The 27,488-nt window shown below is 44.2% G+C and overlaps 2 protein-coding genes across 4 annotated transcripts in view; one reads left to right on the top strand and one right to left on the bottom strand.

Annotated features, from left to right (window-relative positions):
- CUNH6orf89 (chromosome unknown C6orf89 homolog) overlaps window positions 1-9,068 on the bottom strand; it is a 55,048-nt gene extending 45,980 nt beyond the window's left edge. Inside the window, exons 1-2 of one of the 3 annotated variants that reach the window (XM_058432218.1) lie at window positions 5,632-5,772; window positions 1,544-1,668 (exon numbers count right to left, since the gene is read on the bottom strand). In XM_058432218.1, coding sequence (XP_058288201.1) covers window positions 1,544-1,612 — 69 coding nt within the window. In that variant the 5' untranslated portion in view covers window positions 1,613-1,668; window positions 5,632-5,772. Of the gene's footprint in view, window positions 1-1,543; window positions 3,148-5,631; window positions 5,773-9,050 lie in introns of those variants that run through there. The other 2 variants (XM_058432220.1, XM_032141700.3) reach the window with 2 other exon arrangements.
- PPIL1 (peptidylprolyl isomerase like 1) lies at window positions 5,792-26,111 on the top strand. Its single transcript, XM_032141707.2, has 4 exons — window positions 5,792-5,958; window positions 9,090-9,244; window positions 24,280-24,348; window positions 24,902-26,111. Exons 1-4 carry the CDS (start codon window positions 5,903-5,905, stop codon window positions 25,120-25,122), a joined length of 501 nt encoding a protein of 166 aa, XP_031997598.1. The 5' UTR covers window positions 5,792-5,902; the 3' UTR covers window positions 25,123-26,111.
- Window positions 26,112-27,488: the final 1,377 nt, after the last annotated feature.

Below are 27,488 nucleotides of genomic sequence, written 5' to 3'. Positions count from 1 at the left end.
TTTAATGTTAAAGCTAGTTTTTAATAACATTTTATAAATCTATTCCGTTTTAATTAGTTTGACCATAAGGTAAGATTTTTATAAACCTTTTATAACCCTTTACTATTTTTTTTTTTCTCAGAGCAGAACAATCGTCTAAGAAAACTCTGTTGTGCTTTTATTCCAATGTCCAATTTATGGAAAAAAAAACTGAATAATGCCATTTTAACTTTAGCCAATATGTTCACACATAGAATCCTTATAATTAATTTTTTTTTTTTTTGAGACAGAGTTTCGCTCTTGTTGCCCAAGCTGGAGTGTAATGGCGTGATCTTGGCTCGCTGCAACCTCCGCCTCCCAGGTTCAAGCAATTCTCCTGCCTCAGCCTCCCCAGTAGCTGGGATTACAGGCGTGCAACACCACGCCTGGCTAATTTTTTGTATTTTTAGTAGAAACGGCATTTCACCATGTTGGCCAGGCTGGTCTTGAATTCCTGACCTCAGGTGATCCGCCCACCTCGGCCTCCCAAAGTGCTGGGATTACAGGCATGAGCCAACGTGCCTGGCCCCTATAATTAATTTTTATAAACCTTCCACAACTTGTTCAAACCTTTAGCTTTATTTAATTTAAAACAATCCTTTAACCCTCTAACCTAGGCAAAAATTTACATTCCTGTATTTTCTTATAATCTCTTACAAAAAACACATTTCATTCTCCTTACGCACCTTGCATGTAAACCTATTTTTTCAGTAGTCTCAATTACATATTACAATGTTAACTCTTAGCAACTTTTACTTTTGGTGAAAACCTTGGTAAGTAAGGGATTTTAATTATGTACTAGGTGTGGAGCCCAGGACCCAGACAGAAATGCAGATAAAGGTCTGACTCTTTCTAGCATCTAATCCAGGTGTCCCAAGCATGCCAGCCTTCTGGGTTCCCTTTCCCTCAGCGGCCCCAGTGACCCAGCTTGCCACACCATCGCACTGGGGGCCAAGCCGCATCATAAAGGGAAAATGTTTTGTTGTTGTTCTGGCCAGAGCAAAATACATGTGATAAAACACAGACATTAGCCACTCTGCTTAGCACTCAATATCAAACTGGCAAGGTTTATATTTGCCCTCAGATGGGCCCCATCATCTTTAATCCAATCTCTGACTAGGGGTTTCAACACATGGTCTCTGGGCAAGCTGGTTGCCCTGAGTAATAGAAAAGACAAAAAAGGGAAAGGAGGCTGGGTGTGGTGGCTCACGCCTGTAATCCCAGCATTTTGGGAGGCCGAGGCGGGTGGATCACGAGGTCAGGAGATTGAGACCATCCTGGTTAACACGGTGAAACCCTGTCTCTACTAAAAATACAAAAAAAAATTCTCTGGGCGTGGTGGCGGGTGCCTGTAGTTCCAGCTACTCCGGAGGCTGAGGCAGGAGAATGGCATGAGCCTGGGAGGTGGAGCTTGCAGCGAGCAGAGATCGTGCCACTGCACTCCAGCCTGGGCGACAGAGAGAGACTCTGTCTCAAAAAAAAAAAAAAAAAGGAAAAGGAAAGAGAGATCCGAGAGGGAGCTTACCTGTGATCCCCAGCTGCTGTGAGAGATCAGTGGACACAAGTGGGTCCTGCAGGTACCTTGCATGTTCATTCAGTGCTCCTGGGGGTCGCTAGAAGCTCCACTTTGGATCCCACTCCTGACACCATCTGATAAAAGAAAAACTTCGGCCGAATTAAGTTTAAAGGAGTTTAATTGAGCAATGAACGATTCGCAAATCGGGCAACTCCCAGAATCACAGCAGATTCACAGAGATTCCAGGGGTGACTCGTGATCAGAACAAATTTATAGACAAAAAGGTAAAGTAACGTACAGCAATCAGAAGTGAGGTACAGGAACAGCGAGATTGGTTAAAGCTCAGTGTTTGCCTTATTTGAACGCAATTGGAACATTCAGCAGTCTATGAGTTGTTGAAGTATGGCCGCTGGGATTGGCCAACATTCAGCTATTGTTACAGGTATGTACTATTACGTTAGGTTTTCAAATTTGTCTGACTATAAAGCTAGGTTACAGTTCACCCACAATGACTCAAATATAGAAGTACAGAGCCCTTCTCAGGCCATATTTAGTTTGCTTTAACACTGTGACAGACTGTACTAAGCACTTTCAATTCATGGAGCCACTTCATCAACCCTATGGCATAAATAGCCCCATGACATCCTCATATAAACAAAACTGAAGTTTATGGAGAGGTTAACTTGCTCAAGATTTTACAGACAAGGAGTGGAAGGATCAGCACTTGAACCCAGACTCCTTATCCTGCCCTGTGTGTAGCACCAAAGCTCTTAACTGTTTTCTACAAGAAATCTGCAAACAAAATACTACTGGGTTCAGACTAATGCTATAGCTACAGAGGTAGTGTGACAGTGACGTAAATGTATGAAACCAATGAAACAGAATAGAGAGACCAAAACCAGAAAACACATATATGGACACTTGATATATGACAAAGAGGTGAAATAGAGGAGTGAGGAAAGGATAATGCTTTCAATCAATGGTGCTGGGTCAATTGTATATCCATATAGAAAAAAATGAAACTTGGCTCCTACCTCATACCATACACCAAAATAAGTTCTAGATGCATTGAAGATCTATATGATAAAAACAAAACAGAATTATAGAGCTGTGATATTGAGATGTCCAATAATGTCTGTCCAACACTGAGATGTTCTGTAAGAGACAAAATGCATATGTTGGACTACATTAAAATTAGAAACTTTCCAGTGTTATATTCTGTCCAGGATATATAAGGAACTTTATAAATAAGAAAACATAGCCAAATAGAAAAATAGGTAGAAGATTTGAACACAAAAAGATATCACAAAGAGGATATCTAAATGGCACACATATGGAAAAAGAATTCAACTTCATTTGTCATTAGTTGCTAGTGAAATTACTACTGAGATATTGTTATAGAGGCTTCAGGATTCCTTAAATGAAAAAGGCTGGCAATACTAAGAGTTGGCTCGGAAGCAGAGCAACAGCAATTCTCACAGGCTGCTGGTGCATACATAAATTGCTACAGCCACTGGCTGGGCATGGTGGCTCACGTCTGTATTCCCAGCAATTTGGGAGGCCGAGGTGGGCAGATCACAAGGTCAAGAGATCGAGACCATCCTGGTAAACATGGTGAAACCCTGTCTCTACTAAAAATACAAAAATTAGCTGGGTGTGATGGCGTGCGCCTGTAGTCCCAGCTACTCGGGAGACTGAAGCAGGAGAATCGCTTGAACCCGGGAGGTGGAGGTTACAGTGAGCCGAGATCGTGCCACTGCACTCCAGCCTGGTGACAGAGTGAGACTGTTTCTCAAAAAAAAAAAAAAAAATTGCTACAGGCACTTTGGTACAGTTTAGTGTTAACTATTAAATTATACATGTTACCTATGACCCAGCAATTTTGCTTCTAGGTATATACTCCCAAAAATTCATGCAAAAGTGCACCAAGATACATCCACAAATATCCACCACAGCACCATTATACATTGTGGTATGTTTCTACAACAGAATACTACACAGCAAGGAAAAATGAAAAATGGCCACTACATACAACATGAATACATCTCACAAACATATTGTTAAAGAAAGGAAGCCAGGCACAAAAAAAATACATACTTTATAACTCCATTTATATAAAATTCAAAAACAGGGAAAACCAATCTATGATATTAGAAGGCAGAAAGTGGTTTACCCTTTGGGAGGAAGGAATGGGTAATGATTGGTAGGGGGGCTTCTGAGGAATTGGAGACATTTTATTTCTTGATTTGATTTGACCCCTCATGGCTTCTGGCTAACTCCAATTTCTTTTCTGGATCTGAACCCAGGCTATCACTCCAGGGGAAATTTTTGACTGTCCAAACCTACTCTGGAGTAATTAGAGCTCAGGGAAAACTGTGTGTTTCTTCTTTTTCTTTTCTTTTTTTTTTTTTTTTTTTTGAGACAGAGTTTCACTCTTGTTGTCCAGAGTGGAGTGCAATGGCAAAATCTCTGCTCACTGCAGCCTCCACCTCCCATGTTCAAGTGATTCTCCTGCCTCAGCCTCCCAAGTAGCAGGGATTACAGGCATGCACCACCATGCACAGCTTATTTTGTATTTTTAGTAGAGACAGGGTTTCACCATGTTGGTCAGGGTGGTCTTGAACTCCTGATCTCAGATGATCTGCCCGCCTCGGCCTCCCAAACTACCGGATTACAGGTGTGAGCCACTGCACCCAACCTACTGTGTGCTTCTTATTACAGTCCTCATTCCACACTCCTACAGCTACGTATTTAGTTGCCCATCTCTCCTAGAATGTGAGTTTCTTTAGGGCAGGGCACTGTGTGTGTGTGAGACTCATCTCTGTCTCCTCAGTGCCTAGTGACTGGTAGGAGCTGCAGTAAAAGATTTAGGAAGAAAGTGATCATGATCTTGGGGGTGGCTTTTCAATATTCAGACATTGGAGCCTGGGAATGGCACATGCCTCCCAAGATATAGAGTAAGGAACTATATAAAGTCCAGAGAAAGGCAACTTAAATTAACAACAGACTAAACAGACCAAGGATTAAGACTTTTTCATCCAGCTCAAGGGCCACAAGGTGGGCATGCACTTGAGACTGCAGGAGGTGTAAAAATTATACTTTAGCATTTATCAGTATAAATGTAGTGTTCCGTTCATTATTCATTCAACAAAAGCTGAGCACCCTGTGCTCTGTACTGTGCAAGAAGAGCACAAAGATGAAGGAGGCCCAGCTCCTCTCTCAAGGAGCTGTCTAGTTTATCTTTACAACCTTGTACATCCTTATTCCTTGTTGACAATTAGGGACACTATAGTTGAACTGTCGTTAAGAGCACAAGTGCACCAGCTGTAGTAGTTTAAGCAAGTTATTTAATCTGTAAGGCTCAGCTTCCTCAAAGTAAAATGGGAATAGTAATATCTACCTTGTGGGGTTTTGAAGATTAAGCGTGAAAATACGCAATAAAATGCTTAGCTTGATGCCTGGCACATGGTAAACATTCAACCATCATTATTAAATGGTGTGCAAAGCATTTACAGCATAACTTTAGTTATTCTATTTCATTTTTGTCCTCTCTCCAAACATTATAGCTCCTCTAATTTGCTTCTCTTCCCCGGGCCCTGTGCAAATCCTCCTAACAACTTTCAGGTACCATCTATCCCATCCAATGTTAAGCCTTGTTCTTGCTCTGATCCCTTTGTCCTGCTTTCTCCTGTCTCTTCCTTTCTTTAGCTCCCATTTTCTTCCTGCCCCTTCCCTCTCTTTTCTCCTCAGACTCCTTGTCTTTGGATTCTGCAGGCTCAGATTTGCTTTATGACTATGGAAAAACAAGTATTTAACTGCCGAGCCTGTTTTCAGATCTGAAAAATGGTAATAATATTGTCTACTTATAGAATTGTTTTGTGGAGTAGATAAGAAAGTGCAAGCACTGTGTACATCGTACAGCGCCTTACAAAAATTCTTTACTGGCATCTCTAAACTATTCCCTTTCATCCTCTGCCTCTCCTTCCCGTCCCTGCCCAATTGTGAGACTAAGAAATTCTTCGAATTTAATGTTAGGACATAACTCCAACCAGAGCGCAGCTTTTCTGGTTGTTCCCGCCTTCCATGCCTAAACGAACCAATCAGATCACCCAGAGTGGCGCGGTATCGCTGCTTGGAGACCACCGCGAATGAAGTTTGCATTTTTCTCTGTTCTTGCGCCCAGCTTCTTCTCGTCTCCCACCGCAACTTCCCGGCATTGGAAGAAGGGACCGTCCTCTTCCTTGTCCTGGCCACCCAAATCCTGGTATCGAACGGCGGGGACCGGAAGTGTGCAGCAGCGGCGGGTCCCCAGCTAATCGACGCCGGAAGTAGCAACTGCTAGAGAAGCATTCCGCCGCCGGCTTCGCTATGGCGGCAATTCCCCCAGATTCCTGGCAGCCACCCAACGTTTACTTGGAGACCAGGTGAGGGGGTTCGGGCCTCTGGGGCTGGCCGAGGAGACGCGGAGCTGGAGCTTCACCACCGGTCTCCGTTCCTGGCGCATTCCTCCGGGAGGCCGGCCTCCACGTGGAGGGGCGTGGAGCCGCGGCCGAGACGGCCCCCCGAGGGCTGAGAGGGGACCGCCATCGCCCGCGTCCAAGCTCCGCGGGGTCTTGTGCTGAGGTCTCAGCAACAGCTGCCTGATTGTCCTCCTTCCTCCAGTCCGCTCATTCATTCATTCATTCATTCAACAAGCGTGTAATGAGTCCGCAAGCCAGGCACATAGGATATGAATTCTGAGGATACAGAGGTAGATAAAACACAGACAGCCCTGCCTTTAGGAGCTTACGGTATAATGAAAGAGACAGACATGTAAACATTACGTGATAAGTAGTACAGTTGTAGAAACAAATTCCAGTAAAATGCAGGAAGAAGCACATTTCCCCCACTATCAAAGAGCGATGTGATAACCAACCTGCTGGCGCCATGCCCCGCTGTATGTCATCTCATTTAGTTTAATCTTAGCAACCCAAATCATGAAGGTGTTATTTAACTTTCTCCCTTTCAATATTAGCAGGAGGAAACGCCGGAATTTACAGATTAAAGCCTTGACCAAAGCCACACAGCTAGTCACTGGAAGAACCTCGTTTGGAGCCTGGTGTGCCCGGCTCACCTTGCTAGATTCTTTAGCTCTATTCCTTCTATTGCCTCTTTGGAAAAAGCTCAAAGTGATCCTTACAAAGTAGGACAAGGAAGGGATCCTGCTCAAAAACCTTTAATAACATCTTGCTGCTATAACAGTATAAAGTAAAAACTTATTAATCCTGAAATTCAAGGTGATTTTTTTCATCTGTCCCTTGTCTACCTGCCATTCTCTCCTCAACAGCCAGGGAGCAGCCAAGGTCCTCTGCCTTTCTGTTCTTGCCCATTGCTGCTTTCAGCTAAAGCAGGATTCTGCCGGTCCTCTCTCTATTTGCTCATGCTGTTCATTTCATGCTCCCTGGCCATCTTCCCCACCTTCTTATATGGCAAAATTCTACATCTTCAGCCTCCAACCTGTAATTTCTGAATTCTCCTGTTGGTATTTTTTAAAGTTACAAAATAAATTGTTAAATCCAAGCAATGTAGACATACAGAGTAAGAAGTGAAAGCCACCTCCTTCCTGAAAACACTATCAACAGTTTGTTGGATGATTGTCCAGACCTTTTTCTATGTACATATAAACCTCTTATGTTTTTTTTTAACAAAAAAATGGGATCATATGATCATACTGTATGTATGTTTTTTCTGTAACTTGGTTTTCTTTCACTCAGTAATTCAGGTAGCTGCCCATAGTATGGATAGTTGATATTTTAGGCATTTCCTATTTCAAGGACATTTAAGTTGCTTCCTTTTTTTTTTTGGCTATGACAAATACTGAGATGAACATCCTTGCACATATTGTATCCTTAGGCACTTTTGTATATTTTCCTAGAGGATACTTGGAAGTTGAAATTGCTGAGGTATGCACATTTCAGAATTGTATATGTACTTCCTGAGTGTCTTTCCAAAAGGCTACTTTCTGTATTTTGTAAATATCCGGCCGGGCGCGGTGGCTCACGCTTGTAATCCCAGCACTTTGGGAGGCCGAGGCGGGTGGATCACGAGGTCAGGAGATCGAGACCACGGTGAAACCGCGTCTCTACTAAAAATACAAAAAAAATTAGCCGGGCGTGGTGGCGGGCGCCTGTAGTCCCAGCTACTCGGGGAGGCTGAGGCAGGAGAATAGCGTGAACCCGGGAGGCGGAGCTTGCAGTGAGCCGAGATTGCGCCACTGCACTCCAGCCTGGGTGACAGAGCGAGACTCTGTCTCAAAAAAAAAAAAAAAAGAAAATATCCACCAGAATGTAAGCTTCATGAGGGAAACAGTAGCACGCACAGAGTAACTGTCAATCTGTGTTGAATGGGAGCGGTGTGAAAGATGAATTGCAGGCAGAAAGGCTGTTAGCTATTTTCTAGCACATTCCTCATATACTTATAGAGTGTTTACACTGTGCAAGGCACTGGGTATCCAGACTATACAGAGTTGACTCACTTCTCACATCTCGCCAGGTGCCATAGCTCACATCTGTAATCCAGTACTTTGGGAGGCCAAGGCAGGCAGATTGCTTGAGCCCAGAAGTTCAAGACAAGCCCGGGCAACATGGCGAAACCCCATCTCTACAAAAAAATACAAAAAATTAGCTGAGCTTGGTGATGGGTGCCTGTAGTCCCAGCTACTCAGGAGGCTGAGGTGAGACGATCACTTGAGCCCGGGAGGCGGAGGTTGCGATAAGCTGAGATTGTGCCACTGCACTGTAACCTGGGTGACAGAGGAGACCCTTTCTCAAAAAAAAAAAAAAATTGTCACATCCTTGGAGCTTAAAGTCTAGGTATGTGCTGGAGTAGAGGGGAAGGCACTCGTCCTTTCTCTTGCCTCTTCCTTATCTTTTAGTAGTACTGGGGAGGAAAAAGCACTCATCCTATTGGGTAGGTGCAAAGATTCAAAGTTGCCAGGTTTTGCCTTTGTTATACTCCCTCCCAAACAAACACAAACTGTACGTTTTATTAAAATTTTTTGAATAAGTTATATATTTACATGGATCAAAAATACAAAAGTTTTTAAAAGGTATTCATTAAACATCTTCCTATTTTCCATCTGCCCAGTCCCTACTCCCACGCAGAAACTTCTAAATAAATATGAACTACTGATATTTTAATGTCTCTTTTTTAAAAAAATTAAAAATTAAGTGTAAGAATTTTTTTCCTAATTTAGGGGTTGGTTATATTGGTTTCAGATAATCAGATGTAGATATATATATATATATATATATACACATATATATAGTATTAGAATTTTAAGTTCTCTATGCTTGTTATTTTGCTGAAAAGAAGTACCCAGAACACCTGCGTGTTTTACTCAAAAAAGATCATTGGTGTTTATGTGGGGTTTTCCTTTGCTGAGCATGAAATCCAGTGGTTATCACAATTTCATGACTTACAAGCTTGAAAATCAAGAGTCCTGGAGCAATCCCATAATACTCCTGTCTGCCCTGACCTTGTTCTTTACTGGAGCTGTTGTCCTCTCCCTCTGCAGCATGGGAATCATTGTGCTGGAGCTGTACTGGAAGCATGCTCCAAAGACCTGTAAGAACTTTGCTGAGTTGGCTCGTCGAGGTTACTACAATGGCACAAAATTCCACAGAATTATCAAAGACTTCATGATCCAAGGAGGTGACCCAACAGGGACAGGTACAGTTAAGCCAACATTAGTTTATGTTTTCTTTTTTTTTCCCCTTTTCGTCTTTTCTTCTAAAGCCAACATTAGTTTCTGAAGTCTCTGTCATAAATAGGTGATAAGGCAGCCAGAGCTCTCTTTTCCACTTAACTAAGGTCTGTGTTGGTTGATTCTGGTGACAACGCCTGCCTTCATCGAACACACATGTGGAATTGACCGGAAACCAACCTTTACTCCTAGGCTTGGTAGAGTTTTTCATAACTTACATGTACTGCTCACTAAGAACAAATAATATTTGTCTGAATTATAGTGATGCAAGTAGTCTGATCAATAAGAAGGAAAGACTTTATAATATTTTCAGAATAATAAAATCCTGGGTTATTTTATCGATTCATTCATTTAACAAATATTGAGTATCTGTTTTGTGTCAGATAGTTTTTAAGCTCTAGGGAGATACCTATAAAGAAAGAGACAGAACTATTGCTTTCAATAAAGCAGAAAAAGGGTGTGGGGATGGAATTTTAGTAGAAAAGTCAGGGAACTCCTCTCTGACATTATTGGAGAAGAGATCTGAATGAAGTAAGAAAGTGAACCTTGTAACTGTGGGGAGAACATTTTGGATAGAAGGAACAGCAAACACAGAGGCCCTGAGGCAGGAACCTGTGCTGGAAATCATAAGATATGGTACTTTACAGGGCATGGTAGAGACTGGGTTTTATTCCGAGTAAGATGTGAGCCATTGGAGAGTTTTGAGCAAAGGAAAGACATGATCTGATCTATGCTTTAAAAGGATCACTCTAGGCTGGGCACGGTGGCTCCCGCCTGTAATCCCAGCACTTTGGGAGCCCAAGGCGATTGGATCATTTGAGGTCAGGAGTTCAAGACCAGCCTGACCAACATGGTGAAACGCTATGTCTACTAAAATACAAAAATTAGCCGGGCGGGGTGGTGGGCACCTGTAATCTCAGGTACTCGGGAGGCTGAGGCAGGAGAATTGCTTGAACCCAGGAGATAGAGGTTGCAGTGAGCCAAGATCGCACCACTGCAGTCCAGCCTGGGGAACAGATCGAGACTCCCTCTCAAATAAATAAATAAATAAAAGGATCACTCTAGCTGCTGTTTAGAGAATACATGTAGGGGCAAGATGTAAACACTCTATAAATAGTTGTTGTACTGTATTGTTTGGGGCGTAATGACAAGAAAAATAGTTCTATACATGTTCAGTACAGATGCTTCCCCCCCAGATATTTTCAATCGCGGTTAGTTGAATCCATGAATGTAGAACCCACATGTAGGGAGGGCCGACTGTGCTCATGAGTGAGTAGTTGGATAGGAATATGGGGTTCAGGGAAAGACCTGGTATGGAGGTATTAAATTGGGAGTTACTGGCATTTAGATGGGGTTTATTAGTGAACTGGTGGAACCCTTACTCATTTCAAGGGCCCTTGCTTCTCAGTCTGCTTTTTCTCTGCTAATTTCTGCTCATTTGCCTTTAAACAAGTTTGGTTTTCTCTGTAGCAGAGTCTTTTCTCAGTCTTGTTCTTTTTTGTCAATTGTCTCATGATTTATCATCTATGGTCAGAAGCATTCAGGTTTTTGGGTTTTTTTTTGTTTTTTTTTTTTTAATGTATATGGATGCCTTTCAAAATACAGAATATATAAGAAAGCAGAGAAAAGGGGAAAAATCATTCATAAGCATAGCTCCTAAAGATTTCTAACCATCATTAACTAATCCCTAAATATCCCACCTTTCAGAAAGGAACAGTGTTAACTTTTGGTGCCCATCATGTCTGGTTTAAGGGATGACAGGATAAATGGAAATAGTTTCAAAAAAATAGGATATATAAGCTATTGCTTCGCTTTTACCTTTGCAAGTGCTGGAGGGCAAGATTTCTTGTCTAGTGGTTTTTTGGTTTTTTATTTCAGAATGCTCAAGGATCACAATTGTCCAGTGGTTTTTTGTTACAAGAGCTGGAATGTGTTGTATTTTTAAGCTCGTTCATGTTTGAGAATTTCTGCCTGTTACTTTTATACTTTAAAAGAGATAGCGTGTTGGCACGTTCAGCCCCCTCACTGTGTGATGCACCGTGCCACTTTGGGACTTCACAGAGTCCCCACCAGCAAGAAGGCTCTCACCAAATGTGGCCACTTGACCTTGGACTTCTCAGCCTCCACAACTGTAAGAGATAAATTCCTTTTTTAAAATAAATTTTTTAGGCCAGGCATGGTGGCTCACACCTGTAATCCTAGCACTTTGGAGGATGAGGCAGGAGGGTCACTTGAGTTCAGGAGTTCAAGACCAGCCTGGGCAACATAGTGAGACCCCATCTCTACAAAAAATAAAAAATCAGCTGGGCATGGTAGCATATGCCTGTAATCCCAGCTACTGGGAGGCTGAGGGAGGAGCATCACTTGAACCTGGGAGGTTGAGACTGCAGTGAGCCATGATTGTGCCCACTGCACTCCAGCCTGAATGACAAAGTGAGACCCTATCTCTAAATAAATAAATTAAAATAAAAATGTTTAAAAGGAAGAAAAAAAGACCATAACTGGGTATAGCATTCTGAGATCTTTTTAGACATTTCTGATCAATTGCCTTCTGGTTTGGTTTTTTGTTGTTGTTTGTTGGAGACAGGATCTTGCTGTGTCACCTAGGCCCAGGCTCGAGTACAGTGGTACAATCATGGCTCACTGCAATCTCCATCCCCTGGGCTCAAGCATTTCTCCCACCTCAGCCTCCCGAGTAGCTAGGACTACAGGCATTCACCAGCATGCCTCGCTAATTTTTAAATTTTTTATAGAGTTGAGGTCTCACTATGTTGCTGAGGCCGGTCTCAAACTCCTGGGCCTAAGTGATCCTCCCGCCTCAGCCTCCCAAAATGTTGGGATTACAGGCATGAGACATCATGCCCGGCTGCCTTCTGGTTTTGGAATATGGTTTTGGAGAATACTGAGGCCAGATTTACTCCTTCACATCAGGGATAATTTTTTGATTTCTATTTCTGAATATTTTCTCTGTTATACTTACTGGATTTTCTATTTCAGGAAATATTGTTATTTGTTTCATCACCTTTGCCTTCCGTATCTATCATATTTCTTTTGATTGTGTGATATGATTTTTTTTCTTTTTTCCCTGCATTCGCTAAAATAATCTCAGACCTTTACTCTATGCCTTACTCAATTTTCAGTCATTTCTATTCTGTTCTTTACTGCTCTCATTTATCTACCAGCTCATTACTGATGCTATTTGAATCTAAATTTGTTTCCTTCGCTCTGCAGTCTTTTCATCTTATTCTGTGGTGTATTGTCTTGTCTTTGAGCTTTTGTTACATTAGATTTTTACTTCTCTTCCATCATCCACAGCTTGAGATAGCCGTGGAGAAGCCACTTTCTCCCAGGCTGAGTACCTGGGTTTTCTTTTCCTTTCTCCCCTCCTCCTTTCTGTCCTTCTGTTGGTTGTGGTCTGTTTGCCTAGTTTCCATGCCATTTGTTCTCATCTTATCCATGCTTGATGTCAGCACCCACATTATCCCCACCTTTTACTTGCTCAGATACAGTGTAAGTGGAGTCTCCTTGTCATTCTCCCCGCTTATGTGGAACTGGTTGTCTTCCCCACCTCCAATGTTAGTTTGCTTTCTCTCGCTTCTGTTCTAGCCTGAAGAGGTGTGGGAGAGAACTGGAGCTCAGCTCATGCTGAGGGAGCCCCTTGTGGGAGGGCTAGACTCTGTTCTGTCTTCCCAGACTCCCTTAAAGTCGTGTCCCAGAGCCCCCTCCACCAGCCAGTGGTGTCCCTCTGTCACCACTCCAGGCTCTGGGTAGTCCCCAAGTATGGCCCAGCACTCTGGAAGGTGGCCAGCCCTGTGTGCCTGCCCTGCCACTCCCGAGCCCCTGTGATATGTGTGGGCTTCTGCCCTCAAGGGCTTTCCTTTCAGAGCTGCTCACACACTCCCCTGTTGGCTTCTCAGAATTGGAGGGTATTTGTGAGAATCTCAGCATGACATTTCTTTCCTGGTTACTAGTTTCAGGGAATACAGATGGAAGAATTTTCTATTTTTTCCTCTTGGCTGACTCTTTTTACAATTTTAGCATGTTTGTTTCCCTTTTCTTATTTGGTTGATGCTGGTGAACTTTTGACTTTTTAATTTTTAATTTTTGTGTGTTCACTTTATTGGGTGTTGGGAGCGTATGGTAAACGTGCCTGAGAGCAATAACTGAAGCATACCCTTAGAATGACCCTGTATGGCAGACCCATCTGAATGTGTGTTCTGAGCTAGGGAATCCAGGAGTAGCCAACCTGGAGGTTCCTTCCTTGTCTATAAAGGGACATCTGAGCCCCTGGCTTGTCCTGTGAAACATGGGCCGCACACGGGTTGAGGCCCCGAGTTTTGAGTTGAATGAAGATTGCCAGGTGGAGATTGTTAGGGAGAAGGTGCTAAGGGGAAATGCTATATAAACTGCATGCTTCTTGCAAGCCATTGTGGTTCTCCACCACCACTGGACTCTCTCCCCTGTATGTAAGTCTCCAATAAAACCCCGTGTCTCATTTGCTGGCATTAGGTCTCTTCGGCCTATTGAACCTGATGCCATCCCCATTGGAGTCAATAGGGGTTCGGCACAACAGGGAGGCAAAGTCTAGTCCTGTTTCATTCTACTTTCTTTGTCTGAAAGCGTTCCGTCAGTACTTCGATGTACTTCTTTCCTGCCTTCTTCCTCTCTCCCCCTCATGTTGTTATGAAATAAATTTTAATTCTTAATACCAGTGAACTGAGAGTCCATGATTAGGGTACAAGTATTGGAAGTGACTCAGGTGTGAGTTGCTCATGCCAGAGCTTTTCTATATTTCTGTAGTTGGTTCATGATCCTTCATAATGTCACATTTCCATGGTGTAATTTTAATGAAATTGAATCACTCAAAAGATCTTCAAATAACTGCACCCAGCCTCAAGTATAATGAATGATTGAGCAGCCTGCTGGCAGGTCTGTGGTGGAAGGCAAGCAGGAGTTAGGCTCTCTTGGGTCACTAGTTCATATTTTCTAGCTGATTAGGTGACATGTTTTTTGCTAAACATCTCAGATGGGCAGCAATTGACATCCTGGGCTCTTCAGCAAGTTGATGTACCGCTTCCATTCCCAGCTGTCCCTCAGTCTGACTACTGTGGAACCATTCTTTCCACATGCTTTCTTGTAATACATCTTTGCCAGATGCCTTGTCAATTCAAATACCCTTTGACTTCCTGCTTCATTTCATTTTAAACCATTTTTCTACCTTCAACTTTCCCATATTATAATAACTATAGAGGCTCTTTCCTTATTTCCCCTCTGAGTGTCTTTTATCTGTTTCTACTAACCTTTCTCTCCTCTCTGTAAGACATAACATCCTGTCAAGTTCTTCCTTTAGCTCTTCCTGCTCTGCACTTGGCCTCACAGTGCTCACCAGCTGCTGTGATTGCTGTGATTAATTATATGCTGATTATCCTGTGCGTCACTCTCACTTTGATTTCATCTCTCCTCTTGGTAGCCCCAGGAACACCTGAAATTTAACGTGTGGAACAGCAAGCTTTGTTAATTTTATTCATTTGATGAGTATTTGCCAAGAGTCTGCTGGATATCCTGTGCTATTCTAAGGCCTGTGAGAAGCACTTAAGCATTAAAAGCCAAGGCATTTTCCTTTTCCTTGCAGTTCCCTGCCCTGCTAGGAAACAAACTATTCATTATAAGAAACATCTAGAATGGGATAATATAAATATGCAAATATATGATAGTATGGTGTGGATTATGTATATAATATAGGTTGGAGTAATTCATAATAAGGGAAAAAGTACAATGGAATGAGATTAGGATGGGAAGGAGGCGTATGGGAGATGGGTCTTGGGAAGTAGAGGGAAGGGCATTTTGGATTTAGGAAGAAGAGTGGGTACGGGGCACGAGTGACAGAGGCATGCAGGGGCAGGGAGGGAGCCCACCACCCCAGGTGTCACATCTTGCACTCCAGACTGGCTCTTGTGACATCACCCAGCCACCTCTCCACGCCCAGGACAAGTGCATCAAATGTGCTTCTGAGGCCCCTATAAAATTTACGGATCTCCGAACTGCCTGTTTAGGGGACAGTAAGGAGCAGTTTGGGGCCAGTTAATGGAGACTTCTAGACAGAGGAGTTCAGATTTGATTAAGCATGACTCAGGGACCATTTGGGACTCTTGAGTCTGGGATAAGACAAATCTGAGGAAATTTCGTCCAACTGTGGAGTATGGCAAGACAGTTTGGTGCAGGGTGGAGAGCAGGACTGTGGAGCTTGGGCTTGCCTTGTGCTTCACATGAACACTTACTAAATGTAGAGGAGTTGCGTTACCCTGCTGAGGCAGCTCACCTGTCGGGAGTGCGGTTACGTGCACCTCCTAGGCTGGTTGTGAGTAGTAAATGAGCTGATGTTGGTACAGTGGTTAGCATGGGCTTGACACAAAGTGGGAGCTCAAACGAATGTGACTGTTATTTATTTTGATTGTTAATTCATTTAATAAATACCTATTAGACTCCTGTAGGCCAGGCACTCTTCTAAAAGCTGGGGATACAACAGTGAATAAGAAAGCCCTTGCGGAGCTCTCATTCTGGTGAGAGACGGAGAATGAAAAAGTACATAATATACTCTCAGGGATGGCAGATGATATGGAAAAAAGAATGTACTGCTGGGATGGAACAGGATTTCTCAACCTAGGCACTACTGACATTTAGAGCTGGCTGATTCTTTGTTGGTGGGGGTGCTGTCCTGTGCATTGAAGGATGGTTAGCTTCATGCTGGCTTCTACCTACTTGATACTGATAGAACCACTCAGTGTGACAACCCAAATTGTCTCCAAACATTGCCCACTGTCGCCAGGGGTCAAAATCACCCTCTGTTGAGAACCACTAGGCTAGAGGGTGAGGAAGTGCTGGTTTGGAGAGTGTGATTAGGGAAACCTCTCTGACAAATTCGGAGCATTTGAACATAGCTCTGAATTAAATGAAGTGGTGATCCATGAGACCGTCCAGGCCAGGGGCACTCCAAAGAGAACAGCAGCCAGAGGCCTTAGACCAGAGTGTGCCTGGCAGGAAACGGCACAGGGGCAGTGTAGCTGGAACACCTGAGAGAGTGGCAGGAGATAGCTTAGAGAGTAGCAGAGTGCCCAGTCGTGGGGGGTCTTGTAAGCTGTGGTGAGGATTGTGGATTTTGTTCTCAGAGTGATGCAGTGCTGATGGAGGGTTTCAAGCAGGGGAGTGCTGTGATTAGGCTTGTTTGAAAAGGATCCCTCTGGCTACCATGTGAAGAATAGAGGGTGGGGAAAGAGGGAGGCAAGGCTGGAAGCAAGGAGACCAGTGGGAAAGTTTTATTCCTATTCAAGCTGGAAATGGTTGTCGTTTGAACTAGAGTGATAGCAGCTGTGTTAGTTCTGGTCCTCTGGGAAGCAAACACCAAGATAGAGGTTTATTGGGCTAACACCTGTGAAAGATAAAGGGGCAGGGAGCCGGGTTTGGAAGGGAAGGCCTTCACCCAGTAGCACAGGCCTGAGTAACACCTGTGAAAGCGGAGGGGCGGAGAAGGAGCAGCTGCTAGTGAGCAGTGAGGAACACCAGGAGAATGTGGAGTTATGGAAGCCAGAGGAAGACAGCAGCTCAAGCAGAAGGGTGACATCGAGTGTGGATCTAGTAAAGTGAGCGCTGAGGATTGACCACTGGGTATAGCCACGTGGAGGTCACTGGCGACCTTGACAAGAGCAGTGTCAGCGGAGCGGTGAGGGGCAGAAGTCTGAGTGGAACATGTTCAAGCGAGAATGGGGAGAAGTGGAGACACTGGGTGTTGACAGCTTTTTCAAGGAGTTTTTCTGTGAGGGGATGTAGATAAACAGGAGGATAGTTGGAAATAGAGTTTTGTTTTTTAAAATAGGAAATATCAATAACATGTTTAAATGCTGACAGGAATGATCCATTAGAAAGAAAAATTGGTCTACTAGAGGGGGAGGTTGTAGTTGCTGAGTTCTTTAAAGGTGAGTGGGATTGGGTACGTGGTGGTGGGATAATCATGGACAGCTTATTCACACAGTGTCTTAGGGAAGGGAGGTGGGTAGAGGTGTAGGAAGGGAAGGGGCTTTGGTGGTGAGAGCATGTGAAAGTTCTCTTCTGATAATTCCTTCTTCTCAGTGAAATAAGAAGCAAAGGTTCTCCTCAAGGAGTGAGCAGCAGCGAGGGAGTGGTGGAAATTCGAGGACAGAGGAACTGAGTTAACCCAGGCAGGCTGCCTCCCGAGGTGGCACTTTGAATCATGACCAGCAGCTTCTCAGAGAAAATGCTCGGGTTACCTCAGTTAAAGGGGCTCTTCATCACTGATGCTACTGTGTGTTTGCCTCATGTTTTACACTAGATGGCTTCCATATGCTGTCTCATTTAGTTCTCATAACAAGCCTGTGAGACATAGGTGTTACTGCTACTCCCATTTTGCAGACAGGGGAACGGAGGCTTGGAGAGAAAGTGTCTTGATTAAGGTTAAACAGTAATTGGTGGGGTCAGAACTGGAATCCAGATGTCTCTGACCCCAAAGGCAAGTGAGAAAGAGAAGACAGCATCTTCAGAACCACAAAGCCCCTTGGAGGACGCATTGTTCCTGTCTGGTATTATAACACAGTGCACATGTCAGATAGTAGTGCTTTTGGCTACAAGTAACAGAAAACGTAATCCCATGGGCTGTTTTTTCTTACACAACAGAACATCTGGAAGTGAGCGGCTATTGTCGTCTCTTCACCGGCCCAGAAGAGTTGTCAGGGATCTAGGCTTGCCATATCTTTCCACTTCATTTGTAATGTGTTGGCCTTTGGTCTTGAACTTGTTAGTCTTATGATTGCAAGATGGCTGCTGCTGTTCTGGCATCACCCTACTTTCAAAGAAGGAAGATGGGAAAGAGCTGTAGATGAAGGACAAAAGAGTGTGTTTGTCCCTTTTTATCAGGAAAGCTGTAGCTTTCTCAGAAGCTTGACTCAGCACTTCTGTTTGTATCAGTAAGTCACAGCTGGGTCATCTGGCCACGCCTGTCTGCAAAATGGACTTGTCAGCACCTGCCTTTTTTGTCTCTGAGGTTGAGGCAGGCTGTGGAGGAGGAGGCTGGGGATGCTCAGGAAACTACTGATGGACAGTGTCTGTTAGAGGCGCTTTTGCCAGAAGAGAGGCTTTGATTGGTCAGTTGCCCTCTGGTGTCAAGTGCCCCACTGGATCTCCTTATAGGCCACTGCCCATCTGTGGGGCTGGATATTAATCTATTGTCCCATCAACTGTGGGGTGGGAGGGGCGGGGACAAGTAGCACCAAGTATGGTCATCTTGGTGTAAGACACTGCACGCTCCATGCCATAGATATCATTTTGACAGGTTTCCACAGTGACTAAGAGGAGGAGGAAGGGACATCACAGGAGTCACAGGGATGAGAAAAGGGTTTTTTGTGTCTTGTTTTTAAGAAACAACACAGGCCAGTCGCGGTGGCTCACACCTATAATCCCAGCACTTTGGGAGGCCAAGGCAGGCGGATCACCTGAGGTCAGGAGTTTGAGGCCAGCCTGACCAACATGGAGAAACCCCATCTCTACTAAAAATACAAAATTAGCCAGGCATGATGGCGCATGCCTGTAATCCCAGCTACTCGGGAGGCTGAGGCACGAGAATTGCTTAAACCTGGGAGGTGGAGGGTGCAGTGAGCCAAGATGGTGCCATTGCACTCCAGCCTGGGTCACAAGAGCGAAACTATGTCTCAGGAACAACAACAAAAAGGAATAATAATAAAGAAAAAAAGAGCACAGATCATAAAGAAGAAGGTTAAGGAATTTTAACTGCAAAGGTTCTGTTCATTGGAAGATCCCATTAAAAGAGTGAAAAAAGCTAACTGGGAGAAGGTATTTGCAAAACATTCACCGACAGAGGATTAGTATCCATAGTATACAGTTGAACCTTGACCAACATGGGTTTGCACCATGGAGGTCCATACAGTTTTCTCAGGGCCCACAGCGGGACTTGAGCGTGCAGGGATTTTGGTGTCACAGGGATCCTGGAACCAATCCGCTGAGTATACCAAGGGATGACTGTATGTATCAATTCCAAAATGTCATACCACTGAGTGGCCGTTCACAGAGGGGACAAGCTAAATAAGCCAGTAAACATGAAATTATGCCAAACTTCAGAGAAATGCAGTTTAAAACACCACAAGAGGTCTCACACTTCTCAGACTGACAGAAGGACCTAGAGCAATAAGAGTGAGAGTGCTGCGGGGAGGGATGCATGTTGGTTCATCCTTTTCAATAAGGCATTTAGAAAAATCTAGCAATGATGAAATACTCAAACTATGACCCTATGTATCCCCTGTGAGGTATTGGCCCCCGAGAGCTCTTGCACTTGAGTTTCGGAGACAGTATAAGAATAGTTTTTATAGCATGGTCGATAATAGCCAAAACATTGGAAAGATCCTGAATATCAACACCAGAAAAGATAAGACAGAGCATTATGGTCATACAGTGAGGTGAACACTACAGAGACCTGCCTGGAACAAAGTGGATGAGTCTCTCAAACAGTGTTGAGAATATATAAAGTGTAATACCACTTATGTAAGCTTAAAAACATGCAAAACAGCAATACTTTTTTTTTTTTTTTTAGGGATACATGTATGTGTAGTAAAAAAGAAAATGCATGGAAATGCCAAATTCTTGTCAGAATAGTGGTTACCTGAGAGGAAAAGGTGATTCTTTGAATCAGCTGTTAACTCTTAGGAGAATGAGTGGTGGGGAGAGATGCAGTGGGGTGTGTGCATGGGGTCTTAGCTGGATTTGCAATAGTTTATTTCTTGGGGGCGGAGGTGGTCATAGATGTTGGTCGTATTATTCTTTGTATGTTTGCGTGTCTGAAATAAATACATTGGATAAATGATCCCAAGAGAGGACAGAGGACAGAAGAGGAAAAGAATCTCTTTTTTTTGGAGACAGATAGGAGTGCAATGGCGCAATCACAGCTCACTGTAGCCTTGACCTCCTGGGCTTGAGTGATCCTCCCACCTCAGCCACCTGAGTAGCTGTAGCTGGAACTACAGGCATGCACCACCACGCCTGGCTAATTTTTGTAGAGACGGGTTTCACCGTGTTGCTTAGGCTGGTCTCAACTCCTGGGCTTAAGAGATCCGCCCCCTTCAGCCTCCTAAAGTGTTGGGATTATAGGTGTGAGCCACTTGCACCTGGCCAGTAAAGAATCTTGAAGGTTCTTTTCTAACCTGTAATCAAAGGTTAGAAAACAGGTCTTGGCCGGGCGCAGTGGCTCACGCCTGTAATCCCAGCACTTTGGGAGGCCGAGGCTGGCAGATCACGAGGTCAAGACTGAGACCATCCTGGCCAACATGGTGAAACCCTGTCTCTACTAAAAATACAAAAATTAGCTGGGCATGGTGGCGGGCGCCTGTAGTCCCAGCTATTCAGGAGGCTGAGGCAGGAGAACCACTTGAACCCGGGAGGCGGAAGTTGCAGTGAGCCGAGATTGCACCACTGCACTCCAGCCTGGAGATAGAGTGAGATTCTGTCTCAAAAAAAAAAAAAAAACCACACACACACACACACAATAGAAAACAGGTCTGTGCCTATCTTCATTGTGTCTGTACTAGACCAGGCACAGAACCTGCAAAGCTTCCAAATTGTTGGCTTTCTAACTGATAATTGACATCTGAGTAGCATGCTCTGCGCTGGAGAACTCTTTAATCATTCTCTGTCCCTCTGCCACCTCTCACTTATTCCGTGTGCCCAGGGGACTGTTTGAATTAGAATGATTTGTCTTTCTGATACTTTGCTGCAAACCCTACTGAGTTGAATTGGGTTATGAAAAGAAAACATATTATGAGTAAGATACTATGAAAACTCTGCCTGTTGAGTAAAGGTGATCTCCGTGCTCTTTCCTCCTGTGTCCTCTGAGGCCCACTTCATCTGTGACTCTTTTTTTTTTTTTTTTTTTTTTTTTTTTTGAGACAGAGTCTCACTCTGTCACCTAGGCTGGAGTGCAGTGGCACGATCTCAGCTCACTGCAACCTCTGCCTCCCCAGTTCAAGCGCTTCTCCTGCCTCAGCCTCCCAAGTAGCTGGGATAACAGGCACGTGCCACCACGCCTGGCTAATTTTTGTATTTTTATTAGCGATGGGGTTTCACCATGTTGGTCAGGCTGGTCTCAAACTCCTGACCTCATGATCTGCCTGCCTCGGCCTCCCAAAGTGCTGAAATTACAGGTGTGAGCCATCCCGCCCAGCCCATCTGTGACTCTTGACTGACCTATTCCTTAATGCACTTCTTGTTTGTGGTGATGTTTATGTGATAGTTTTCCATTCCTAGAGGGCAGAGTCCTGGGGGTTTTGTTCTGGCAGCCCTCAGGTTGCAGGATCACACTTTGAAGGCTCAGGCCACAGATTGACAGCGTACTACTGAACTGAATCCTTAGCTTGCTCACTCAAGTCCTGCACGCAGAGCCTGGCCTCTGTGGCGTCTGGCCCCACAGCCCTCTCCCTCTCTCTAGTGTCTGGTAACCCCAGCCAGGAACCTTGACTCTAGTGGTTGCCAAAGGACCAAGCAAAGGGGAGGATCAAGTCAGAGGGAACGTATCGGTTATGTAATTGCTGTTTGGAAGTATACTGACGGGTTGGAATTTTTGGAATGAGTTTTACACAGTTTAGTATGGTTCAGTATTTTTCCAGAAGCATGGTAGCCTGGGCCAAGTGGGAGATTTCCCCTAGTCTGTTAGGATTCACCCCCATTCCTCTTTGCATGAGAACAGTGTTTTCTTCCGGAAGGAAACGGGGGCTGTGACAGGCTCCCTGTGGTGACGCTCACTAAAAGGTAAAGCAAAGGATTTTTACCGTGGAAACACCTTAGCCATGCCCAGGGGCCTTGGGGGTGGACTTGGTGCTACTTTTATAGCAGGCAGTAGAGGAAGTGAGCTGCCAGCACTGGCTGCGGGGCAAGCAGAGTACCAATCCAGTGTTTACTTTGTTCTAGGCTGTTTTGTCGTGACTGTTCGACTTGGAGAAACCAATGTAGTTCAATAAGGCATATGATTGACTACATAATTGATTAGTATTGGTTAGGAAAGTTGCCTCCTGTTTTGACATGTTTTCCTGTGAGAAAACCATGTTTAACTTACAACCTTTTTTTTTTGGAGACAGTCTCTGTCACCCAGGCTGGAGTGCAATGGCATGATCTCGGCTCACTGCAACCTCCACCTACCGGGTTCAAGCAATTCTCCTGCCTCAGCCTCCCAAGTAGCTGGGACTACAGGTGTGTGCCACCATGCCTGGCTAATTTTTTTTTTGTATTTTTAGTAGAGACGGGGATTTCACTATGTTGGCCAGGCTGGTCTCGAACTCCTGACCTCGTGATCCGCCTGCCTTGGCCTCCCGATGTGCTAGGATTACAGGCATGAGCCACCGTGCCTGGCCTAACTTACATCCTTTTGCTCTTAGAACAAAACCTGCCTGAGCTTAGGGTATCCAGCCCAGTACCCTGCTCTTGTGGGCATAATATAAATAACATTTGGTGGTGATGCTGCAAATAATTCCCAGTCCCATGTGTCTTCATTTTCTCTGTATTCATTTATTTAGAGTCAAAGTTTTGCCTCTTGCCCAGACTGGAGTACGGTGACGTGATCATAGCTCACCGTAACCTCAAACTCCTGGGCTCAAAGCAGTCCTCCCGCCTCAGCCTCCCAAGGAGCCGGGACTACAGGCACGTGCTACCATGTCTGGCTGAATTTTAAAATTTTTTTTTTGAGCCAGGTGCAGTGGTTCACGCCTATAATCCCAGCACCTGGGAAACCAAGGAGGGAGGATTGCTTGACGCCAGGAGTTTGAGACCAGCCTGGGCAACATAGCGAGACCCCATCTCTAAAAAAAAAAAAAAATTTGTGGAGTCAGGGTCTCGCTCTGTTGCCTGCTCAAACTCCTGGCCTCAAGCAGTCCTCCCACCTCAGCTTCCCAAAGTGCTGAGATTCTAGATGCGAGCCACCACACCTGGCCCTGTTTTCTCTTTATGATGTAGTGCCTCACCTCTCAGTGGACTCTGCCTACTGTAATGTCCCTTTCTGCCACATTGCCACTTAAACCAGCTATTTCTCCTTCAGCTGGATAGCTTTAACTTAAATGAATTTTGTTTTCCATCACCTAGGTTAACGGTGGCAAATAGGTTTCAACTCTTGGGCTATTACTGATTAATTAATAATGGCTGCTTGAGTTCTGGGTTGATAACATTCAGAGGCAAATCTAGCTCAGCAGAGAAGAATACTGATTGATTAGCAATGTCTGTGATGGGTGCGGGGTTAGGACTTGGGGCACTCATGTCTAAAATACTCATAAAAATGTTAAAAATCATGAAACCTCTTTTTTTTTTTTTGAGACGGAGTCTTGCTCTGTCGCCCAGGCTGGAGTGCAGTGGCGCAATCTCGGTTCACTGCAAGCTCCGCCTCCTGGGTTCACGCCATTCTCCTGCCTCAGCCTCTCTGAGTAGCTGGGACTGCAGGCGCCCGCCACCACGCCCGGCTAATTTTTTGTATTTTTAGTAGAGACGGGGTTTCACTGTGGTCTCGGTCTGCTGACCTCGTGATCCGCCCGCCTCAGCCTCCCAAAGTGCTGGGATTACAAACGTGAGCCACCGCGCCCGGCAAAACCTCTTAACACATCGATTATGAATGGTGGTTATCTCTAGATGGTTAGGTTACAGGGGATTTTAATGTTCTTTTGATAATGTTCTATGTTTTCTACCTTTTTGATAGTGAACATGTATTATTTTAATGTACAGAAAAAAATAGCATTATTTTGAAAAGGAAAGTCTTATCGGAATGAAACCAATGCTTTGAATGTGCTATTAGTGCTAGATTCTGTAGTTGCAATATACCTAACAGTGGGGTAGGTGTCACTGCCTTTTCCTTTCCTCTACTCTGAGAAATCCTTTGACCCTGGGCCATCATTCTTGCTGTGAGATAGAATGTGTGACTGGCTGATTCATGTATCATCTTCTAATCGGGCAGGTCGAGGTGGTGCGTCTATCTATGGCAAACAGTTTGAAGATGAACTTCATCCAGACTTGAAATTCACGGGTAAGTGTATAATTTGGCTGGACTGGGTAGGAACGGGGATTTTAAAAGCTCACTCTTTTGGCCATGATTCAAGGTGAATGCCTGACACCGTGGCATAGTGCCAGATAGCTGCCCAGCCATGGCGCCACGAAGTGCCCTGGTGGATTAGGGAAAGTGGCGCCTCTCACAAAGTTCTGAGCAATTCTGAGTGCTGGTTGGTGTGTTCTAGACTCTAACTACTTGTTAAAGGTCACAGGATATCAAAAGTGTCCTCAAAGAAGCAGGAAACCTTGCTGGGTTTTTGAGGGCAGTCAGGAACATGGTCCACAGTTAGTGAGGAGCATCAGGGGTCAAGGCTGGGGAATAGGTGAGGACGAGGAAGATGAAGTCGTCAGAGTAGTGTAGTGATGGCCTTTGTACAGGGCAGAGAGCCTGCCCTGAGGGGTTGTCTGGGTCTGGACAGAGGCCAGAACAAAGTCCTGGGGTGCTTTTTCATCCCTAGGATGGGGCAGCAGCTCTACACTGGACCTGTGGGGTTATTTATACTCTTTCCTTTCTTCCTTTTTCCCACTAGGGGCTGGAATTCTCGCAATGGCCAATGCGGGGCCAGACACCAATGGCAGCCAGTTCTTTGTGACCCTCGCCCCCACCCAGTGGCTCGACGGCAAACACACCATTTTTGGCCGAGTGTGCCAGGGCATAGGAATGGTGAATCGTGTGGGAATGGTAGAAACAAACTCCCAGGACCGCCCTGTGGACGATGTGAAGATCATTAAGGCATACCCTTCTGGGTAGACTTGCTACACTCTTGAGCAGCTCTTCTGAGATGGCCCCAGTGAACCAGCTTCTAGATGACATAGAATGACATGTAATGCTAAATTTCATTTTGGCTTTGCAAATCATGAAGCTTAGGAGGCCTGGCGTCTTGGGTGAGTTAGAGATGGAAGTACATTTTAATAGGATGCTTCTTTTCTCTTCCTCCAGTGCCTAGGTTGCCAGAGCATTTGCACAAATGCCCCTTTTTATCGATAGGTGACTACTTACTACACATGAACCATAATGCTGCCTGTTGTGCATGTCTGTTCTGATATACTTTGAACAATGTAGCAGACACTGTCATTTCTCAGTGGTTTTGCCTAACCAAACTTCTTCCTAAAGAGATTTATATTCTGGCCTACACTGCAGTCCTTGATGGCTGACAGCCACAGAATTCCAAACCAAGTAGTGTCTTATCAGCCCTCTTAACTCTGTGCACACCCTATTTCAGTCTTTTACATTTGTTCTTCTAAGGAATGTATGCATCTCTATATATATTTTCCCTCTCAAAACCAGAACATCAACAGTGCTGTTTCTGACACTTCAGACATCCCACGCAAAGCCACATTGAATTTTTGCCAAATGAAAAACGCATCCAACAATCAAGTTTCTAAGAAGGTTTCAAGTGGGGAATAATAATAATGTATAATAATCAAGAAATTAATTTATTAAAAGGAAGCAGAAGCATTGACCATTTTTTCCCAGAGAAGAGGAGAAATCTGTAGTGAGCAGAGGACAGACCATGAATTCTCCTTAAGAAGTAGTCCTCTCAGAAAGGAGAAGCTGCCACTCAAGTTCTTTTAACCCAAGACTTTAGAGAAATTAGGTCCAAGATTTTTATATGTTCAGTTGTTTATGTATAAAAATAACTTTCTGGATTTTGGGGAGAGGAGTAGGAGAGGAAAGAAGTTAATACCTATGTAATACATAGAAACTTCCAAAATAAAATGCCATTGATGGTTGAAATAGCTGCTGTGGTCTGATTCTAAATATTGTATGAGGTTCCAATGGTCATTTTAATCCCAGACATTTTAAGTAGTAGTACAGAGATTGAATGCTCAAGATTTCACATCATTTTAGGCTTGTGGATCTCCAGTAGACTTCCCCCTATTTAAGAGCAATACTAACTTAAAAAGGGCAGAACCAGAGAAAGAATTAAGTGACAGAAATGGACATTTCTGAATAAGGGGTGTATTCATCTGTTTTCACATTGCTATAAAGACACTACCTGAGACTGGGTAATTTATAAACAAGAGAAGTTTAATTGACTCACAGTTCCACATGGCTAGGGAGACCTCAGGAAACTTACAATAATGGTAGAAGGCAAAGGAGAAGCAAGCATCTTCTTTACAAGGTGGCAGGAGAGAGAGCGAGCATGGGGGAAACCACCAAATTTAAACCATCAGATCTCATGAGATCTCCCTCACTATCATGAGAACAGCATGCAGGGGGAAAGTGCCCCATGATCCAGTCACCTCCCACCAGATCCCTCCCTCGACACAGAGGATTACAATTCGAGATGAGATTTGGGTGGGGACACAGAGCCAAACCATGTCAGGGGGATTCCCTGTAAGTGAACCAGGTGGATGTACTAAGAGACCTGCACCATCCCTGGAATTTGCAGAGGGCCCACCTGTACATTATTATGGGACCAGAGGCAGTATGTGTTGTGGTGTTTGCTTCCTTAAGCTGCTCGCTCCTTGAAGAGGGGATTAGAACTTTAATGTTTCTTACTACTCTATCAATTTTGGAAATGGTGATTTACTTTATGGAATGGCCAAACAAGGTTCTGTTCCCCAAGCCTTCCCTACCTTCAACCTTTTTCTCTACCTTTCTCTTTTCTCTCATTAGCAAAAAAACAAAACCCAACAACAAACTATATAAATGACTTTGTAACTTCCCAGAGATGGTTTTTGTATGCAAAGTAGTGTTCTACACTCTGGAAAAAAATAGAAATATATTTCCTTCAGCCTGAACTGGGTGGACATAATTGTATCTGCCTCTGAGAGCAAGGAATAGCACCTGTTCACTAACCTCCCAGAATCGTAATCCTGAAAATCTCCACTTTCATCCAGGGCACAGGCGTGGTGGAAATATATCATGGCTACTCTGAAGCAAAGAAGGTTCTGCATGCCTTGGGAGGAGAGCCGCACAGGCACAGTTCCTTGTTTTTGGAAAGGGACACCAAATACATGCTAAGGCAGTCACGTGGGCATATACCAGTTTTCATAGAGGATGTGACCTCAAAGAGTGAAGCTTGAATTGTTTCACAATTTGTGGTTCTGCCAGTTAGCCAGAGTTGTAGAAGTTCCCGTTTCCTTATAAGGAAAGCTTGTCTAAAAGGA

This window comes from Hylobates moloch, unplaced genomic scaffold (assembly GCF_009828535.3).
Source record: "Hylobates moloch isolate HMO894 unplaced genomic scaffold, HMol_V3 SCAFFOLD_20, whole genome shotgun sequence".
Lineage (NCBI taxonomy): Eukaryota > Metazoa > Chordata > Mammalia > Primates > Hylobatidae > Hylobates > Hylobates moloch.
This window is presented reverse-complemented; position numbering and strand designations above follow the sequence as displayed.

What these genes read in the sequence shown, in the direction of transcription:
- PPIL1 (XM_032141707.2), top strand. Translation starts at nt 5,903, where the DNA reads ATGGCGGCAATTCCCCCAGATTCCTGGCAGCCACCCAACGTTTACTTG. An exon ending in AACGTTTACTTGGAGACCAG is followed by an intron (nt 5,959 to 9,089) that starts GTGAGGGGGTTC and finishes CTCCCTCTGCAG; the next exon opens with CATGGGAATCATTGTGCTGG. An exon ending in TCCAGACTTGAAATTCACGG is followed by an intron (nt 24,349 to 24,901) that starts GTAAGTGTATAA and finishes TTTTCCCACTAG; the next exon opens with GGGCTGGAATTCTCGCAATG.